General features: G+C 36.2%; 1 protein-coding gene across 10 annotated transcripts in view; it reads right to left on the bottom strand.

The window, feature by feature from the left end:
• Nucleotides 1–22,127, bottom strand: part of heph (polypyrimidine tract-binding protein 1 heph) — a 165,232-nt gene extending 143,105 nt beyond the window's left edge. For 2 of the 10 annotated variants that reach the window (XM_064694759.1, XM_064694764.1), the window contains exons 1-3: nt 21,270–21,560; nt 21,036–21,181; nt 5,004–5,053 (exon numbers count right to left, since the gene is read on the bottom strand). In XM_064694759.1, coding sequence (XP_064550829.1) covers nt 5,004–5,045 — 42 coding nt within the window. In that variant the 5' untranslated portion in view covers nt 5,046–5,053; nt 21,036–21,181; nt 21,270–21,560. Of the gene's footprint in view, nt 1–5,003; nt 5,054–12,914; nt 13,316–21,035; nt 21,182–21,269; nt 21,561–21,880 lie in introns of those variants that run through there. The other 8 variants (XM_064694760.1, XM_064694765.1, XM_064694766.1 and 5 more) reach the window with 8 other exon arrangements.
• Nucleotides 22,128–22,464: the final 337 nt, after the last annotated feature.

Below are 22,464 nucleotides of genomic sequence, written 5' to 3'. Positions count from 1 at the left end.
ACGATTCCTTGCAAGGAGCAGAAGCCAGAAGCAGCCTCACGTACTGCTAAATACATTCCGCTCTGCTGCAGTTGATCCAAAATATTTCCACGTGTTTTCACTGTGGCTCCAAAGTTGAGTCAAGTTACAAAGTGCTTAGTTTTTCTTTATTTTTTTTTTTTTCTTTAGTGGCAACTCTAGGTTTTTGGGATTCTACAATTTTTTTGGTTTTACCATTTTGTTATGCCAAGCTCACCTCAACGGACAGGTGGGTAGTTAGGGGGGTCAAGTGAGTGCTCTGCGGTTAGGTATGTGTGGCGGAAGGAGATCATTAATTTTTAATTTTAACATTTTGCTGTACACTTAAGCGAATTTCCTGCGCACACAGCGTGCTCCACCACAGCTATGGGCAATCAAATTAAAAATGCATCGATGTGTAAGTTTTCGCTGATGATTCGCCCGGTGGGTTGCGAATATACAAAAACAAGTTTGTATGCTTTAGCCGAGAGAGTTTTGACTTGAAGATATCCAATAAAATTATTTAAGAGGACATGCAAATAATAATATATTTTTAATCAACTAGCGGGTTAGCATGAGAAGCTACCTAATATATTGTATCTTTACTTCATGTAATATCTGAGTCGTACGTACGTGCTTTACTGCCTAAAGTCTAAAAATCGACGTATGTGCTAGAAGATATACTTGCACTGGCTCTAGTCCAGAAGGGTATAGAGAATGTTTCAGTTCTAATGATGATTCAAAACTCCAAAATACGCAAAATTTAAAATTGCTTTATTTCTAATGAATAATAGTATTATTTAAATACTATACATTTATAATTAATTTCTTAAAATCGCAAATTTAGACCATTTTAGTTGGAAACATTAGGGAACAGTTGAAAGCCCTCACTGTTACAATGCGCATTCTACACATTGTAATGCACCAAGGAGAATATCTCTAGGAACGCATGTTCTCGAAACAACACATATACCATAGAAGTGCTCAACTATTAAAGAATAAAAACCAATTTGATTTTAAGATATTTTGCATAGGGAATTGTCCCCAACATAATAATTTGAACCCTGCCTTAAAACTTCTACTATCTAAAATCTCTTACGCCTTCAATATTTGAGCAACCACACACCAATTTCTATATTCCTATTAATCAGTTTTATAAGCATCGGGGTTATAGCTGTAAGCTACAATATAATTTTCAATATATGTTAATTATGGCATCGAAATGCTATAAAAGCGCCACAAAAGGCAATTGTAAGGTATCAATGTGAGTTTCCATTAGTTCCGGTTGAACTCAAATGCAAGCATAGGTCGCCCCGGTCGCTTAGGTCGTTGGCAGCAGAAGGTGGCGAAGGGCGGCTCTTTAACAAGGTTAACACAACGCTAAGCAGCTGTCCCTGGCGGGAGCAGCTTCTATGTTCACGTCGCAACCTCAGTGCACTTGAGGCGCATTCGTTCAACGTGCTGGCAGCAGCTAGAAGCCAGCAGCAGCATTGCATACAAATTGCTCTTGCACACATACACACAATGGCACACACATGCATGAGAGTGCAGACTAAGAACTGTTGAAAGACAGGTAAATGTGGGCTGGTATGTTGGTATGTATTTAATGTGGTTAGCCACACATACATATATATGTACATGCAATATCTATAGAGAAATATGTTTAGAGACTGTGGCACGTGAGCGTTGGAAATGCGAAATGGACATTGCTTAATTCCATATTCTGCGGCATGTGGATGCAGCTTGATTTTATGCAACTCAGGCATCATAATAGCTCATTATGCTTGAGCAAACTTTGCTAGGCGCCCCAAAATTCATTAGCTAAAAGGCAGCAAATCGAAATCGAAGAGCACCAAATTGCCGCTGAGAATGTTGTCTTCGCTTTACACAAATCGATACGCTAATTGATTGCCACAATTGCCGCAATTGATTTAGTCTAGCCCCGTCTAATTGATAGCCACAACGTGCCAAGCACATATATCTATACATACAAGTTTTCATTGCGGCTATTTTAAAATATATATAAACCGCAAGACGCCTCACAGGTGAGCCCACAACATTAGCAGCGCCCGCTCTACATGATTTAATAGATCACTTCGAGCGCATCAATAATCAGCGTAAATTAATTAAGCGTTTTACACAGATATATGTATAGTTTATATACACAATCATATATTTATATCTACATCTTATACGCATAAGCTCTCGCAATTTAGAATGACGTCGCTCTTAAGTTTCACAGACAATATTTTTTGATACATACACTTCTACCTATATGTATGTTATATCTATTTCTTATACTCTAGCGTAGGGTATTATACACAATCTTGTCAGCACAAGTGCAACGCATTGCAACTGACAATGTTCCAATTAGGATTAGAAGTCATATTCTGAAACATTAAATGAAGCAAAATCTGATCAGAAATAAATTATTTGAAAAGTAATCTCTTGGTGTTTAAAGACAACAACAATAAGTTAGTTGACATTTAAATAGTCTATCGCAGATTAAATTATTTAGTAACAATACATTTTTTAAATTTATTTTTTCTTGGGATTACTTAAATGTAGTATTATAAATTTGTAATATATGTATCAGCAAGAGTATGCGCGTTTTGACAACGCGCTGTCTTCTTTTCTTTTCTGTTTATTTTTGTTGTTAAAAACTTGTACGTCGCGGTTTATTTTTGGACGCCCAAAAGAAGTGCATAACTTGGCCACGCTCCAACGACCCACGCAAATATATAAAGAAATGCCTCTGTGAAAATGTTATATTGTCTGTGCATAAAATATTAAAATCCCATTTTTTATGAGCGCCAAGTGGTCAAGTGTACAAATAAAATAAACCAAATCTAGAATAACATTTATTCTCTATACTAATAAAAGAAACGCACCGCAGGTGTGGGTGTTTACGAGAAGAAAACGAGTGAAAGAGAGGGAAAGAAATCGCCTGTGTTTATTTTCGCATCTCTGTCAGCTTTTAAAGCTCGCAAATGGCAAACTAACGAATGGCATACGGCGCCTCTTTAATAAATATAAATATACATATACACAATTTATATAGTTGTCGTATAAATCTTGGGCGGGATTAGGCGATATCTTGCCGCTTTAATGTGGCAAATTGTAGTGGGCCATTCACAAATCGTTGCTCTAATTATGCCAATAAAATACAACTAAAACAACATTTTAAAGCATTTTTCTGCATTGTTTATATGCGAAATTCAATGGACATGTTTCCGGTTATGTTAACAAATAATTACTAATTCTCACAAATGTACGTATATATATATACAAAACATTTTATATTGCTAGAATTTCAAACGATTTTGGATCATGCGTGCAAAATATAAATACAAAAGAATTTAATATACTACAAATATTTAGCCATTGCATTTTAGGCATTGCTTGTTATACATGTGTAGCCTTAAATCTTAAATTCACAGCAAATCTTATCAATTGATTTAGTTAAGGTAGGGTAGTTTCTTGGAAATTTGACCCATAGAAAATTTGTTATTAGAATTTTGTGATTCCCAAAAACTAAATTAAATCGATTACGAGAGTGTGGGAACAAATCGGATTATCTATCAAGAAATTTTACGGTGTAATTAATTAAATAAATCGTTAAAATTGTTTTCAAGATTGAACTTTAGGTCCGTAAAACTGGCAGTTCCTAGAAATAAATATTTAATTATTAATTGCTTAACTACTACTCTATAACAACAAGAGCGTTAAATGATTCTATATTTGAATCGGGACTTTTTTTGAATGTTTCGAGAATCGAAAAAGAATTTGGATCATATTCTGCACTAGTTCCCATTTGGTCTATGCAGAAATTCAATTAATAAAACAATATCCATTAGGCGTACAAACGCAAAACAACTAATAAAAGTTGCATTAAACGTGAAACCAGCTCGTATAAGTGGCGAATGCACAAATGCTGGCATTAAGTGGAGGCTGCTGACGGAAAGCTGCCACATTAATTTGTAAATTCTGGCTAAGTGGCGTCGTAAACATGAATTATATTCAAATGCATGGCAAAGGCCGTACACGCGTAGCATAAATTCATAATTTTTCATTAGCACACACAGATAGACATGGCGGGGGCCATTAAAACGTCGCCAACTATTGACTTATGACCAACAGGAGACAACGCCCCGCCGCCCCAACGTAGCGGCTAATTATAAGCGACGCTGTCCGGCCATTAGAATAGGAAGAACAGGAAGAACTTAGAAAAGCACAAACATGAAAAAGAAATGAAATCGTAAATATTATTTTTAGCTTAAAGAAGGCAAACCAGCCAAGAGCTGAGCAGAAAAGTTTTCCAAGTGGCAGACAGTCAAAGCGAGAGATTGGCGTAGTTGTTGCTGGTTTTGCGGAAAACGACTTTATGTGTATCCGTAAGATACATTTAATGTGTGGTTTATGGTCTTGTTAGTTTCGTGGGCGGTTTAATGAACACGCGTCGTATACGTAATGGACACAAATTGAAACTTTTGTCACTGTTCATTTGTAAACTAATAGAATGCACACGGAATTCATTTATTTATCTTTGGTATGCTATAAAATTGTAGCGCAAATATTTGCAATTCAATTGCAGCAGAAAGCCGAAACATATAAAACAAATTTAAACATATATAAATATATATATATGTGTATATACATACATTCCTACATACATTCAACATTCGCTCAAGGACAGTCAAATGCAAAATGACATGAAAAATATGCCGAAAATTGAACAACAACAATGGCAGCAGCATACGGAAGGGATACGATACACGATAACAAACGATAACTTATTGACGTTCTACTTTTACTTAGCATTCAAAGTTATGTGGTTTTTTTCCAGCGCTATCAAAGTGACTTCTTTCGATAGCCAATTGCAGTTCAAATGGTCCACACAAATACACACACACACACACACACAAGCCCAAACTCTTCAAGTTGTTGTTCAAAATTACTTAGCACTTTATAAAGATTCAATATTGTATTTGAAAGTTAACACTTACAGCTGGGTTCATGCTAAGAACTCTTTGCACCAATACCAACATAAACTTACCTAAAACGAAAGAAAAGAGCAAAAATCAAAATATATTTATTGAACTCCACTTAAGGCTAGCCTACTTGTAGATATTCTCAATTCTTATACTGAGTACATTTCATGCAAACTTCCGTTTCTACATCTCCCAGCAATTTAAATTGTTCAGCTTGTTTATATGATTGTTTTCGGCTTGTTTTGTTTTAGATTTTATTCTTTTAGATTTCTGGACGTGAAAATAAACAAAAGTGTTGGAAGATTTTATGCGCGCCTCAGCAAAACAAACGGAAATCGACAGCCCAATATATAAGAGTAGTTAGTAAATAAATATAGAATAAAAAGAAATGCGTGCATATAAATAACGGATTTAAATTAGATGCAAAATTAATTAGGAAAAATGGAAATGCAGTACAATAAAATTAGTTTTAAAATATAAAGGCCATTAAAGAAATTTCGTATGTAGTACCTAAATGCTTCTAAATTATATTGTGACGGATTGAACGGTTGCCATTCGTAGGGAATTCATATCGTGCTTTACTTTTCCCTTTTACTCTTTGTGATACCTTGTATCATAATAGGTGCTACACCGTTGGAAATTCTTTTTTGATTGAATAAATAGTCAATAAAAGAAAACAATGATAAAAAAAGGAACAAGATAGAAAAATCGAAAAACCAAACAAGAAAACTTAATAAACTATTCAAATTTAATATTCAGATCTTAAATTATTTAAGTTTAGCTTAACATTGAAAAATATTTTTAATGTTTTTCTGGCTTAAATGTCAATTCGTTTAAGTTGTTCTCCGCTATTAGTTATTAATCACAAACTTATTATATCTCTCTCTCTCTTTCTCCTTATATCTATCTGTATCTATTTATCCAAATATCTAAGTCTAGCTATCTCTCTATCTCTATACCTCTCTTTTTCTCTCTGTCTCACTATTTAATTTCAAGATGCAAACAACAAAAGCTATGAGCCATTAAAAAGTGTGTGAAAAATAAGAATTACATATCCACTAACAAACACATATACACTAACACATGTGCACACGCGCACACACACACACACTTAAATTTTGGCATTATAAAGTGTGAGTAAATTGCTTGTAGCATGGCAAGTAATCGCCCACTGTGCAGCACTTCGTTGTTGTTGTTGTTTTTGTTGTTGTTGTTATTGTTTTTGTTCTTGGTGTTGTTGTTATTGTAGTTGTTGCTATGACGGTATCGTCGCTAATAAACCGCTTATCTAATTTGTTATAACTTTGTTGTTATTTACCTATTGTGGGCCGACAAACAAAAAGGCAAGCAAACACAAAAGCTTCAAAAGCCCACTCACACGCAAGCACACAGACACACACACACACATACACACACACACTCGAGCGCATACAGCACACAGAGCGTGGTTATCTAAAATTGTTATATGGCATGTTAAAAATCTCTGTAAATTATTATTGATTTTTACGGCAGCCGCGACCATAGAGCTACCTAATGAGCGACGCACACTTGATAGAAACAACAATAAAAACAAGAACACAAATTAAGTGCAGTTTATTAGTTAAATTGATAAAAATTTATAACGCCGGCGCACAGTGGTTTGAGCTGCGAACAAGCATCAATAATAATGTTGAGATTGTGAGAAGTCAAATCTGTTTTTGAAAACTGAATGACTTACTCTAGAAATGTAGACGGAAGGCAATATTGTATAAACAAATGCAGACTTATCTAATGCTGTAATCAAAATATTCGAAAATTCCATTTCCCTAAAATATATAGTCATAATTATTTTCTAACGCCTCTTATAATTTGTAGCTATCACACATTCAAGACCGTTCCCTTACACCTCTTAAGCACTCTTTCACCCTGCCCTTTACAACCTACTTTAGGAGATCTAGCATCCACGAGGTGGCGTTTTTGCCCACATTAATAAAGACTTCCTAAAGTAATCGAAAATTATATGAAAATTTTGTAACATTTGTTTCTATGTAGCAAGAACGTTTGGTATATTTTGAATGTGCTTTAAAATTCTCGAATACTCATATCCCAGTCTGTGCACCTAGTTTAATACCAAGTACTCACAACTCACGCTGAGCTAGGTTTTTGCTCTAACTACCCATACGCTCGTTACACTGTGCATAGCACCGTGGACAACGATATATTATGAAGAGCGCCCTCAAGTGAGCGCTGACTTCAACTTATGTAGTATGTCCAAAGTTAACATCAACTGATGTCATCAGATCTTTATCGTTGTGTGTGTCTGCATCTGTGTGTGTGTGTGTGTGTGTGTGTGTAGTTAGACCGGCAACAGCAGTATTAGTTCATTGTCTGCTTAAGAGCGGGGCACTTCAACAACAACAACAACATAAACAATGAACTGTGCACTTAACAGCTCGTGTGCCTTAGATGTTAGAAAGTATTTATCTTGTTCACGCTTAGCTAAATCTTTGCGTCTATCGGCACAAGTTTTGCATATTTGATTTTGCATAACAATTACCAGAGGCCCTAACAGAGCGTTGACACTTGGCTGTCATAGTCCGATAATATCGGCAGATCAGTGCAAAAGGCCCACCCAAAATAGACGCTGTTAAACAATGCAAATGACACACAGCCCATAAGCTGAGACGGTTAGCTAGACAAGCAGATACTTAGCCATATATAATATGTGTATAAATATATATATCTGTACATATCTGCATTATAGCAAAAGGGCCAGTACCGACGAGCATTTGATGCGATTTGATGGCTTCTGCTGGCAGCGTGCCCAAAAGCAGCGGTCTCGGTGTCACTTGTGCAAATGAAAACCAAATTAGAAATATTTTGCAGAAAAAAAAGTAACATAAGAACACAAAAAAAAAATGCCAGAAATCTCAATTATTTTGCAAAACATGTGTTGGCTGTAGATGCGCTTCATGTTTGGCAATCCGTCAGATACGCGTGCTGCTGCTGCTACGAAATAGTTCTTTCCATCTAAACAACAGGCGACTATAAGTCATGAACACAAAACTGAAAACTTAAATTGAAATCTTTTAAGCAGACCAAGAAACGATACGACAACTAAAAGTTGGGAGTACATTTCGTTTTGTAGCTGTCAAAGACTTGTGTACTATTTCTTTATTTAATACATATTTTAAATTGAAATTCAATTGCGAATTAAAATAAATAAATGGCAAAGTGCCCAGAGGGAAAACCAACAAATAAGCTGACAAATAGCATAAAATTGATTTCGCACTAAATCAAATTGCATTTCATTCAAACACGAATGCAATATTTAATGAAAAAAATATTTAATCACAAAAAACTAGCACTTTAATTAATTTTTATTAGCAAATCAATATTTGTCAAAAGACTCTTTATGGCCGCTTGCTAAATGCAAATATACATCAGCTAAAATTTTATTATTTATTTGATATTTATTTTCTGAAATATGTTCTGCAATATAAAGAGCAGAGTCCTTGCATATCTTGCACTACCTCACTTATCACTTTCGCTCTACTTACTGCTACTCACACGCCACCTCTTATTGATGGAAATGAGTGTCCATCTGTAAGCATATTTCAGTTCATGAAAATCACATAGAAAGGTGATGTGTAAAAAGGGAGTGAATAGAAGTGAGTTTGAATGTAAGTTAATAAGAATTAAGAATGTAAGTTAATAAGACTTGGTACAGGGAATCGCCTTATTTTTCGCAAATGCACCTTGCCCTATTTACCGAGTTTTCTATCTAACTAAATAAAATGCAATTTAATTAATGGCTTGACATGGAAGACTAATTATTCTAGACAATCAAGTTTTCATGGAGACTGCAAATATAAATAAATGCCCTTTTAGTGTGGAGTTTCTCCAATGTCAACAGGTTAACAAACATACATATATATACAGCCACACACAACATTGGTATACTTTTCGTTGCCTAGCCCACATGATAAGTAGACTGCATAAAAGTAAACATAATGCATATTTGACATGCTAGAGTGAACAGTGAAATTTCTTGGATGCTCCGCACTTGGCACATGCCAAAAGAAGACACATGAAGAGGTAATACCAGCCAGTACTTGACCAAAAAGCACTGCATTATGCAAAAAGCAACTTTAACTTAATTTAAAAGTGCCACTGAGTGGAGGATGCACAGGAAAATCTCTGTGCAACAGCAACAGCATCACCAACACCAACAGCAACAACGTCGACCGCATAAAGATTGAATGCACTGCACAAAAGAAACAAATTCCAGTGCCGGGCATCAGGCCGAAGAATGCACTCGGAAATGCTCAACATACAACCAAAAACAAAAAACAAACAAAAAAAAGAAAACAAGCGCAAGTGGTGAAAATCCTCGGAAAATCCATGCGGCGACGGCCGCCAAAGACAAATGTGGGTCGCAAGCGCAAAGTGCAACAACTTGCACGCACTAACACACACACACACACACAGAGAGAGAGCAGACGGCAAACGGAAGACAACTAGCCACAGAGGGGTAGGTCGGGGTACTGTTGTTGGGGGCACCGACAGATGGCGAAAAGATGCAGCTGGGAGATATGGACACTGGGTGAGCAACGGGGACGGGAACGGGAACGGAGACGGGTATGCCGTCGCCGCATGCCGCACGCATCATGAAAATACGTAAAAACAACAAGAAAACTAAACCATGTTTTTTGTACTTTGTTTTTGTTATTTTGGCACTTGCCGTTTGGCTGGAAAACTCAGAGCTACCCTTCCCTTCCCCCATTCGCGTGCGTTGTCTGGATTTTGACTTTGGGCTCTTGCACTGCTTAAGTGAAATTTAATGATATTTTTACAGGCCAACTTGAGCTGGCAACAGGTGTTGGTACTGGCCAATTTTTGTTTCGCACTTACTGCTTCTGCTAATTTGTTAAATTGAAGTTCTAATTTTATTGTGTTGCTAACAAATTTCCGTGGGCCAATGTATTCAGCTGTAAGTTGGCGAAAAAACAACAAAAAAACACAAGAGACTGAAGCAAATTCTTGTGAATACTTATGACAAGTGCTCATTTAGTATTTATAAAATTGCAACACATTCAGATTTGAGCGCGTGCGACCTGGACTAAATGGAAACACATGGTAGAATAGTTAGTCTCGTGTTGGCGAAGATTAAACACACTTGCAGGCCATTGATAAACATGTGACATAATATATAAATCTGCAAACGAATTGATCTAAGAAGATTTACGACTATTAGCTGCGATAGGAGCTTTTCAAAATAGTGGTCGGATGTAGATCAGATTTATTTTTACATATTAAGAAGCTCGTAATAGTTGACTTTGGTTAAGATACTCTGAAAACTACACGATATTTGAACGATGCTAATGTGATCGATACTAATCCGATCCGGCCATTATCAATTTACGTACATCGCAACAGACATAGGCCGCATCAATCATGTTGATTAAAAATATATATTTACAGTACTATATAAGATCAGAAACGTATCCTTTCAAGCGTCACACATTTTGTGACAAAATTGATATACCTTTAGCAAGGGCATAATACAACAGATGATGCCCGGCGCCCACGCGATTAAAAGCAATTGAAATAAATACGAAAGCAAATGGTCTAGCAAAAAGGCAACCAATGCGACACTCTCACATTGTACTAAATACTTACATATGTACGCATGTATGTACGTATATATATATACTATATATTTCGGAATTATTACATTTTGGTTACATTTCAAATGTTTTAATGTGCGAATGCACTTAAAACTGCTGCGCTGGCGGCGTCTCTAAACGAGTCTACTGTTGGCCATTGAGCCAGCCGCAAGCGCAGCACGCAACACGAACATTGTGACATATACTCATACTCATGTTCTCGGCAACTATGCAACGGGTCGGCACTCCAGAGCGACAGGGAGTTTCAAGTGCTCATATATAGTATATATGTATATTATATATATACATATATGTGCGCATGCATGTCAAATGACTGAAATGCGAGTCGCGTGGGACCAGTGCTTTGCTCCATTCCCCAAAACAGCTGACCTGTCATTTGATGAACTGTAGAGCTACAAGCTTATTTATCTAAGCTTTGCATTTGCTGTGGTGTTATTGTAGCTACGCTTCAGTTCTATTTTTCCAGTGCTTGGTAAAAAAAAAAAAAAAACTCACGTCAGTTTTCGCAAGAAATCAACAAAAACAAACATCAAACACGATGGTAAATAGCAAAAATTAAATAAATAAATAATTATGCACATTGTTTAGTCTTATTATGAAATCCTAAACGAGACGAATGCTTGTCGTAATATGAGCATATAAAAGGAAATAAATAAATTAAACAGAATAAAATGAATTTCCATTTTCACAGAAACGTAAATGAGAACTTTTACAACTGAATTTTACATTCAGAAAGTTTTATCGAGTCAAAGCAAATAAACACATATTAAATTAATTCTATATAGTTTCCGTAAATATGACATAAAAGGGAGAACAAAATTAAAGAATGTTGCTGAAAACTACATGCTACGCACTTTAAACTTTGTTATGCAATCAGAGCGCAATGATCGAATGTACTGTGCAATTATTTATTAATTCAATGGTCCTATGTAAATACCATGCAGAGTTTTTCAAAAAACCATTTTACTTGTTTTCTTCACCAATCCTGCATTTCACTATGATAACTATACCTATATTATTCTGCTCAACAAGCGAACAAAAGTCAATTACAAATGCATTTCTCAAGTCGCAAGCGCTATCAACTGCAACTGCAACTGCAAATGCACTGCAATTGGCAACAGCTGTTGCCTGAAATGACTGTCAAACGCGACAAAGCCAAACTTTTCCCCTTCCGTTGGCCATTATAATGATTATGATGGTGCGTGTCTGCGGCGCGCTAAGTGACTACTTCTACAACTTCTTGGCATTCAGCAAGACGACGACGATGACAGACACAGAGCCAGACCGAACCACACACAGTGGAACGTGGTTACCGAAATCTATTTAGCATGCAAAGGCGATTGCTGCTGCCGGCTAAATAATGGCCGTGGATATGCAAACAACAAAAGCAGGAATCAGGGAAACGCAAAAAGGAGAAAAAACAATGGCAAGGGCAACGTCAAAACACTTTGCATGGCCAAGACAATATGCCAAAGACAGCAGCAGCAACCAGTCGTAAGATATTGAAAAATATATATGAACGGGAGTGCGACCGTTTTAATGCCCTTACAATTGAACGATTTAAATCTGAGCGAAGTGGTTTTTACATTTATTTTAAAATAATATACATATTAAGTTAAGCAACCAAGCGAACTTTAAAGAATAGACCTTTCCTAGCCTAGGAATTTAAACCATATCCTGCTAAGTTGCCTGCTGTGTTCAGATATACCTACACTTTCGGCTGATTGCTCCGATAATGATAAAGAAGTCTGATTTTAGTCAAAGTTTTGTTCATGTACATTAAGCTAGAACTCTTATTTGATCAGATTTGGTTTGACACAAATCTTTTTGTTCGGTAATATCTTTGACAAAATGGATCTAAAAGATTTCACAAAACTGACAGATTCATTTGCATAGAAACAGGCAGATTTGCCCATATTGATGTTAATATATATATATACTTAATATAAGCGGAGACGTCTCTCGACTAAGTTATAATACCCGTAGCAAGGGTAGACAAACGCCTGCAGATGGGATGTGGTAGAGGCAGGGGCACGTATTTGACTTATTGTCAAAGTCAAATGCATGAATGAATTTACGGCGCATTTATTTCTGAGCTGTGTGCGGTGTGTGTGTGTGTATGTACGGTGTGTGTTTGTGCGTGTGTGAAATAGAGATGGTTTCAATTGTTGTTTATATGGGAAATATGAAATATGGTATATCATCTGTTGCTTAAAATAATAATAAGAAATGAAGTTTTGGGTTGCTGGTTACTCACCCACTTTAGAGAAACCCACACATGTGAGCCGGCTTTCTTGGCTGGCGCGTTCGTGTAGCAGCGTTTTTCGTTGAATGTTTTTGTTTTTTTTTGTATTTGTTGATATATCGCGATAATAAAAAACTACTTATAGTATGTATAAGTAATAAGAAGTAATTGCGCCATATGCAAAAGAGCACACACACACACAAACACTCTCACAAAATTAGGCAACAACAAACGCAACGCACATAAAAAAGAAATAGGAACACACACTCAACAAGTCGAATGTATTCTATAGATATGCAAAAATTTGAATTTATATGTGGCTATATAGAGCTCGATTGGTATATTCTTAAAGAGAGCTCAGTTCGGTGATAAATGAACGCGCTGACACTGAAACGATTTCACTTGAAATAAACCAAATTGAATTGGTCAAGACGTTTAATTACATTTATTTTTATTTTTTTTTTCTAATTAATTGCAAATGGTTTTTCGCCCTTGGGTTTTCTTCTTTTATTTTTAATTTTTTATTATTATATTTATTTTCATTCGTATGTATTTTATGCGCTGTTGGCTTTTGTGGGGAGCTAAACACTGCACACGACACACGAACGTGATGAGAGAGGGGGCGGGCGCCTGTAAGAATCGAAAGAGAACAAAACAATTTCGATATGAGACAGCAAGTTTTTTACTTTATATATTTCGTTTTTTATGTACAACATTATTTGGGGAAAATTGGGAGATATATTGGATATATTCAAAATATGCAAGCATAAGCATAGTTAAGCTCGGACAGAGATAGGGGAAGATAAATATATATAAAGAGAGAAAGTGAGAGATAGAGAGAAAGAGAGAGAGAGAGAAAAAGAGTTTTTGAAAAGTAAGACTTGAAATATGTTATAAACTGCTCCAGCCGACATTACTTTTAGGATAATATTTAAAAATGTTTTGCGCAGAAATCGCTTTTGGGAAATTGTGTGAAAAATGCAGTTTCAAGGAAAATAATATATGTGAAAGCAACAGATTTAAGTGTCAATTATAGTATATACATACATAAAGAAATGGGTGTGTATGTTTGTGTGTGAGTGTGTGTTTGCGTTGCAGCGTGGGCGGTTGCACATTTAACACGTTGAGAAAGGGACAACAAATATGCATATACATTTATAAAGATAGATACAATATAATATTGTGAAAATGACATAAAAATTGCTGTATAAATGTTTTGAAAACATTTCAAAATAACAAGCACGGCAATATAAATTATGGGAGAAATGGCAGAGTTAGACAGAGAAAGACAGAGAAGAGACAGAGAGAGAAAGAGAGAGAGAGAGAGAGAGGGAGAGCTAGAGTGTGAACAAAAAAATAGAACAAAAATTCACAGCACAACAAGCGCATAAAATAGAATAAATATATAAGTTTATATACATATAAATACTCTTTTATTTTTGTATATATACATTTTATTGCTTTTTGATGTGGCTTTATGTGTATGTTTATAGAGGTGTGTGCGGGTAGACGGTTTGTAGTATTTATTTAATAAATGTTATTTTTTGTTTCTGTTATTTATATGCAGTTTATTTGTTTGATCATCGCATTTAATTTAGTGGATGTGTGGTTTACAGTTGAGCGCATCAAAAAACAATAGAGTAAAAGTGTGTGAAAGAGTTGATTTCAATTGATAAACACGAGTACACAAAATAGTAGTTACGAAAAATATAGTTTTTTTTGTATAGTTATTGCTGCTGTTGATGGTAAATTGGGATAGGAGAGCAGTACAAATTGGTAAATATATATAAAGAGAATAAAATTTAAATTTTTGCAACAAATGAACATTTTCACTATTTTGATAAGTATGAAATGCTGTAACATGCCAACAATTATTAATTAAAATTATTTACTTAAAAAACAATGCAAATGCCAAGCTAACAAACTTTTATCCATCCATTTGACCAAATAGCTTTGCATCATTGTAATTAAGTTTGCGAACGTATTGAATGCCGCAACACTAAATAAAATGCTTATTATTTTATTATTATACAAGTTAAATAAAGCTGCACATTTTGCTTAACAACAAGTTTGATTTAGTATTTAGTATTTGCAATATAAAAAAATTTCAAAATTATAATAGTCACAGAGAACATAACATAACGAGTTTAAGGACCATGTATAATGTCACAGAGAACATAACATAATAAGGTGTGTAATGCTCTGCAAGACTAAATTCAGTTAAAGGCAATTAAGCTGAGTCAAATCACACGCTCTCTTGACACCCCTTCTCCGAAACATGCTCAAAGAAAACCGCCAAATGCAACCCTAATTACACATTCAGACATTCGACTAAGGTCGGCACAACCCCTTTTTGGGACCCGGCAACCCGGCGACCCGAACACACAAGTTGTGTGACGTTCACATAGCTAACGAGAAAAAATCAAGTAGGTAAAAGCAATTATAAGTAAACCGAAACCCGTATGCCCTTAAGAACAGCGCAAGAGAGTAAATAAATTCCAGAAATGAGCTATCGTTCCCCACTAAAATCAGAAATATATTGATTAATAAAATAATTAATACAGCCATAAATAGTTGCATTTCTCAAAGAATTGTTAAAAATTCAAATTAAAATCTTTCAGTCAATAAAAACGATTTCCAAGTATATATTACTTCTCCCTTCAAAAACGAAAAAAAGGACAAAACGAGAGGAAGTGCGCATAAATATACCCGGCCTGAAATATATCAACAAGAGTATCTAAAACATTCGCCCGGCTTTTTTCCAAACAGCTGTCGTTTTGCTTTCTTATCAATCAAACACACGCACACACAAACAAACACAAATTCCATGTGATATTTTAAAACCGAGGGGCTTATGTTTGACATTTACGTGCGCTGTGATAAAAGCAACGCACGGCAATTTCGATAGGTGAAAATGGGAGACCCCAAGCGCTGACCAGCGGAACAGGGGAAGAGGACAGGGGGGCACGCCTTCAACTAGCTGACAGTGTGTTTAGCGCGCAAATCAGCCAGAGCGTAACGCCGCATTTCTCTAGCCACCCAAAAATGTTCATAATATGACAGGCCACATCATCAGCCATCGCAGTGGCAACAGCAGCAGGAGGACACGTACATTTGCATATTTCAACACCTCAACAAATTGGCTCATCAAGCTCGTCAAGTATTTAACACTTTCCCCACCCTTGCTTTAGCCAAACCCCCTCCCCCCCCCTCCCAAACCCCTTTTGGGTGATCGATCATGTCAAATATCAATAAATATTTGTGCAGACAGATGCTGTGCATGTGTGTTTATTATTATTTGCTCTTTTTGAAAATCCAACAGCGTGAGCTGATTAGCTTTTATGTTTTGCGTGCGTTGCGTGAAGCCAACAAAAATAGATATAGAAATGAAAATCAATGAATTATTTTTTTTGAGCTGCTTAAATTTTAAATCATTGAAAAATGATTATGTAGTGTGCTGATCGATCATGGCGTGAAATTGTGAACACACTTTGAGTGCAAAATATGGATGTGCATTCATATATGATATAATTATGTTAAATTTAAAGTTTGGTGTAAGTTAGGTCTAGGCCTAAGCAAGAGCGCAATATAGCTTTAGTCATTTGCTCAGGGAGTGATCCGCCCTCGACATCGTATAGCTTAAACTGGGCTAAAGAATTTTTTGAAAGTAAATTGTCAAAACTATATGAAACTAACAGCACGTAGCTAACAAACGTTTACTTTAAGGCTACCAACAATTTGCTTTTTTAATTTATATAAAATCATATACATATTTCCCCAATAATAATAGTCGTTGCTTCAAAATGAAAAATACTTGATCTATCTATATATACTATTTTAAAAACCATATGTAAAATTTGGTGACTTTAGCTCTTAAAACCTAAGAAATTTGATCAAAAAACAGGATTGCGATATCGATTTCTATCGACTGCTTGGAAACGGGGCATGTTATTAATTATCGGCAACAAACTCGTACTGCGCGGGCAGTAGGAGGACCTACGTTTAAAATTTGTCTCCAGCTCTTAAAGGCTTTGAGATGGACGCGATTATATGTATATACGGACAGACGGACGGGTTGAGGGAGTTACGGACGGACAGACAGACGGGCACGGTTAGATCAACACGGCTTTTGATACTGACAAGAAATATACATACATACTATATGGGTTCGGAGACGCTTCCTTCTGCCTGTTGCACACATTTGCACAAAACCATTATACCCTCCTAACGCATTTTCAATTGGTTCACAGCAACTTTTTTTTCAGTTCCTATTAAATACAAATAAATTGATTACAGAGAATTGGTTCCGACATAGAGAGAACGGTTTTTAAGTTTAACAACTTGGTAACAGCACAAGTTTATGTTCTTGTAGTCAAAATATTCTGTACGCACATTTCTAGGCATTGTATAATCAAGCTTCCCTCGCTCTTACCCTTTCCTCAACGTTCATCCATTTTGATGGTCAAACCGGTTTGCAATTGCTTGCCTACCAAGAGCAAGAGCAATTTATTTCAGACATTAGAGCCAAGTTCAAAGCGCCTAACAACAAAATTGAGAGTAGAAAAAATTAAATAAAAAAACAACGAGCAGCCATTAATCATATAAAAACGAAAATCACAGCGCCGTTTGTTGCTTGAATTTAGGTATCTGTCTGTGTATCTGCATATGTATTTGTAAGTTACGCATATGCGTTAGTTAATTTGTATGGTAGCGCTAATTAACCGAAGCCCAAGACTTACGCACTTGCTGTAGAGTTTCACTTCCCAGTCATGAGCAGCAGACTGTGGCCGGGCGACAGTCGTAACGCATCAAAGCTCAAAGAAACTACAAGCTAAGAAATTGTCGAAAACACACAATCAAAAGATACACACGAACGCACACACACACACACACACACACACACGTGATATACATGCACAGAGAGTAGAGCCCCGAGACCCGAAATTTGTGTCCAAGGTCAAATTTCGAAACTGGGCATTCAACTTGATAATTTATTAAACGCGTTCGTTCGTATATAACTTGTGAAGGGTAAGTCGAGCGATTGTCGCCGCGCAAGCGTATTTCACACAGAACTTTTGCGCAGATACAGATACAATTTGAATACCCTGTACCCATTGATAATGCATTCAAAAAAGGGTCTTATGCAAATGTATGTAACAAACGGCATCGCTGAGCTCATAAAATATGCATGCATGCATATTTCATTGACTGAGGATCTCATAGACTATTAAAGCTTAAGTATATATATAAGTATAAACAAAACTAGCTTATTTAAATTGATCGATAAATCCCCTCTTTAATATCGACTTTCGGATTTGGTGTAACCGTTAAAAACACAAGAAGTGGTATGTAAATACCTTTCCCCTTCCCCTTTCCAATATCAACAAGACATAACTTTGGCTTTGGTATACACACACACACATTTGTCTGTACATGCAGAAGTTAAGGCAGCTCGAAGGGTATCTCCGAGTCGGGCACTTTTGGTTAGAGCACTCTTATTGTATCTGCGCTTGTGAGTGTGACCAAATATGGAGCAAAGAGATGTGTGGCCACATTTTGAACAAGATCGTCGAGTCGATAAGTCAGTTGCAAGTTAAACGGAGTTAGCAATTTTCGTAGAAAACATAAATTTACTTTAAACGTTTGGATTGCACTCTTAGTTGTTTTTGTTGTTATTATTGTTTTATGTTTGTTTGTTAATGCTGTTCACTAGCTGCTTTAAATACTAATTGCAGCCCGTGTTGAATGAGTTCCTTCAACTCAAAATGTGACTCATCTCGGTGTGAGTTCAGGTAAAACGTGTTTTTCTCTCTTCTAGTCTCTCTCTCTCTCTCTCTGTCTTTCTCCCTCTGAATTTTATTTTATCGCGTATTTCAATTAACTGCAAAAACACCGCAACCCCCGACGCCTCTTCACTCCACACACCTAGACAATGAAAATAGAGTGAATGTTCATGCATGTAAATTGTGTTATCGGCAACTTTTTGTTGCCGATAAGCGTTATGAAATGATAAAAAAATAAATAAAAAGAAGCCTTCCGAAGGTTAAATACCCTTCCAAATATAATACTCAGTCGCTCAATCGTATACAATTCTGTATATGCGGCCAAATCTTCGTAAGAAACTATATGGTATAGTTGTACGAATTTAATACGAGTTTTCTTATACATTCCCGAGTTAGGACAAAATATCTCAAAATGCAATAATTTATTTTAAATACAATACAATATCTAACCGATCCGGTATCCGGCTGGCATGCAGCAAAGAAAAGTTACAAGATTTTATCAAGACAAATGCGACAAAACTGGTCGTTAATACTGATCAAGAATCAAAGTGTTACACATTCTGTGGCACAGTTACATATAATACCGCTGGCAAGGGTAAACAACCGTTCATTAGTAGTAGTATTTCCAACTGATATATAGTATAGACTAGAGATGAGCACTGACATGTGTATTTGTTCGACACGTAAACTTTAGCGAGTTTTTCGTATTTATCATGGCGTTCACTAGATATCTTAATCATAATTTAAGGATTTTTTTTAATTTTAGGCGGGAACACCTCGTGTACGTCACGCAACTCTATAAGTTGTTGAGTTTTATACAAATGTTATTAGCAGGGGCAGGCCACATAGCTTGTAATCAGTAAATTGTTGAGCTTATGCGGGTGCCACATGGCATCTACTTTCGATTTTTATACACTCACAAGCACGCGCACACACACACACACACACACACGAGAACTCTTTTCCAGACATTCTCAGTTATTTTGCAGTCAGTCGTTCAGTTCACAGTCATCGAGGCACAACTGGCGTCAACATCATCATTGGGAAACTTGACTAAATCTCAACGCCAGACGCTAATTTGATATTTTAATGACTTTTTGTTTGCAAATTACGCGACGCTGAGTAGTTAGTTTGTTGTTGTAGTTGTTGTTGTTGTTGCTGTTTTAGCTGGGCAACGCAGCTGCTTTGTGGGCCGCTCCATAGGTGGGTTAAATGGGCGGTTAAAATAACGGCACTCGTAGTTGGTAGTGTAGCCATTAAACAATAAAAAAAAAATCAAGAAAAACAGCTGTAAAAAATATCAATGCACATAATTAAGTACGCAAAATACTTATTTATTTAAATGCAACACTTCAAGTTTTTTCAATGGATACTTTTTTATATTATCTATATATAATATATTCTATATTATATTTCTAATTAGTTTTAAAGTTTTTCGATATCAGATTTGACTCTCTAAAACACCATGCCCCACGTTACTGAACCTAAAAATTACCCTTCCCCAATAACTGGGCATTCATAGGCGAGAATGTTAAACTGACTGTCAAAACAGTGAAAACCCCAAACACAACGCAGCCAGCGGCCAGTCAAACTCAGACTCTAAAATTAACGTGTGTGCGTGTGAGTGTGGTCAAAACCACAATGAGACAGAGCAACAAAAACGAATTACTGCCCACAAAAAAAAAGATAGAAAAAAGTTAAATTATAAACATGTTGCTCAGCGTAGCAATGAGTCAGCGGAATTATGCAAAAAGGAAGCGCTGGCCATGAAATTGAGCAAATGAAAACGACAGCGCGAGCGCTGCCAGAGCGCCAAAAATCATATACAGAGCGGCAGCCTAAGGCAGCGTTGCCAATAAGGGCACAACGCAGTCAAAATACGATTATAGATGAGCTGAGCTGAGCTGAGCCGAGGTGAAGTGAGGTAAGCCAAAATGAAATGGTGGTGGAATGTACATGCATGTATGCATGTACGCAAAGGCAACTGCGAGCTGCAACAACAAAACAAACTAACAGGGCAAGCGGTAAAATGAAGACAACAAAGCGCAATCATGAAATAACCGTTGACAATGAATGTACAAATATGCGAGCATGTGCAAGCGAGATAGACTGACGGACATGGACACAGACAAGAGGCAACAGGTAAATAATCAAGTATTACGTATGTGTGTGTGCGTGTATGTGTATGTACACAGATGAAGTTATGTTTAGGTAGACATTTATATGTACAAGACGGAAAAAAGGTAATAAGAAATTAAGTAAGACAGCAGTGATAAGAAAAATGTTGTTAATAAAATCAGGATAAATAAAAGTAAAAACAAAGCTTAAAAAATGCATGCAAGAAACTTACAAAACAGCGGGGTAAATATTGTTGTTGTTGGTATTGATGTAAAATTTGAGCCTTGTTTGATTTTTTTTGTGGTTTTTGCTGTTTTTGCACAATTATTTTATAACACGTTCATAGAGACGAAACGAAGAAAATTTTACAACGGATCACTAGAAGATCGAGAGGGAAGGGAATTGCAAGCAAATTGCACAAATGAAAACATTAACAAACATATTATACTCGGCGGCAAACACTTACAAAATACGGGACGAGACCGGACGAACAAAAACACGAAACACACGTGGAATGCAATAATTATGCCAAAAATGTCACAAACACAGGAAGGCGGCGTTGCGATAGGGTGGGGGTGTAAGAATTACGCGCGTGTTCACTTTTCTTTTCGTTAACAGCGATGTGCGGAGAGACGAGTGTGACCAGACGAGGACAACGCACAACACGCGTGAAAGATTGATAAAAGGATACCAAAAAGCTTAAAAAATAAAACAAAACGAAAAAGACGAAACGAGAACAAATGCACGAAATTTTGTATCGAATATCAAACAAAACTGTGACCGAAATTGACATAAAAGGCAAATTTAACTGATTTTATTTTTTTCAAATATTTATTAACGTATTTTACGGCTGCCGAATGGTTATTTTATGTCGTCGCGTCATTTGGCGGCTTATTTTTTGGAAACAATTTCTGGTCGCTTGCTCACTGTGTTGTTTTAGTTGTTGTGGTGGATATTGTAGTTGCTGCTGTTGTAGTTAATGTAATTAAATGGTTAAAATAATATAAATTGCCCAGTGGCTGTTGCTGTTTGCTTAAACAATTGAATCACCCGCAACGGACACATACATACACTTACACACACGACGAGATGACGGCCGCAAATTTGTTTATTTGCTTGCGCGTCTTCTTTTGCGATCGTTTTGTCGCCACAATAAGAATATTTTTATTTTATGTTGTACGCAGTGGGGTTTTGCTTGCCTAATACGAACTTGATTGCATTTATCGCACCAATGCAAGTTGCCTTCGCACAAACTAAGTCTAAAAGTTGAAACAACTCGTAAATTTTGAATTTTTTTTCGCCGTCCGCACACATGTGTACGTACAACAACATTAACAGTAAATGAGAGAATTTGCGATCGCACGCTAAAGAGAGTATAACAGTAGTTGTACAGCGAATGCATAACATAACAGCAGGCAATAACAGGAATGTTTGCTGAAATGTTATTAACATCGTTTAATAAGAAAAACAACCATTATGAGTAGAGATAAACACGAATTAAATTGTTAAAGCGTTCGCGAATGTTATATAACAGACAGTCACTCTGCCGATGACTCATTATGAAAAAAAAGACAATAGAAATTCGAGTTTAAACTTTACCGCAAAATGAGACTCTGTTATGAAGACTGATTTGTTCAGCAATCGATAGACATCGTTATATG

This window comes from Drosophila montana, unplaced genomic scaffold (genome assembly GCF_035044405.1).
Source record: "Drosophila montana isolate Dmon_TW-CO22-7 unplaced genomic scaffold, ASM3504440v1 contig_3733_1, whole genome shotgun sequence".
NCBI lineage: Eukaryota > Metazoa > Arthropoda > Insecta > Diptera > Drosophilidae > Drosophila > Drosophila montana.
Note: the sequence above shows the minus strand (reverse complement) of the source record. Positions and strands in the feature narration are given on the sequence as shown.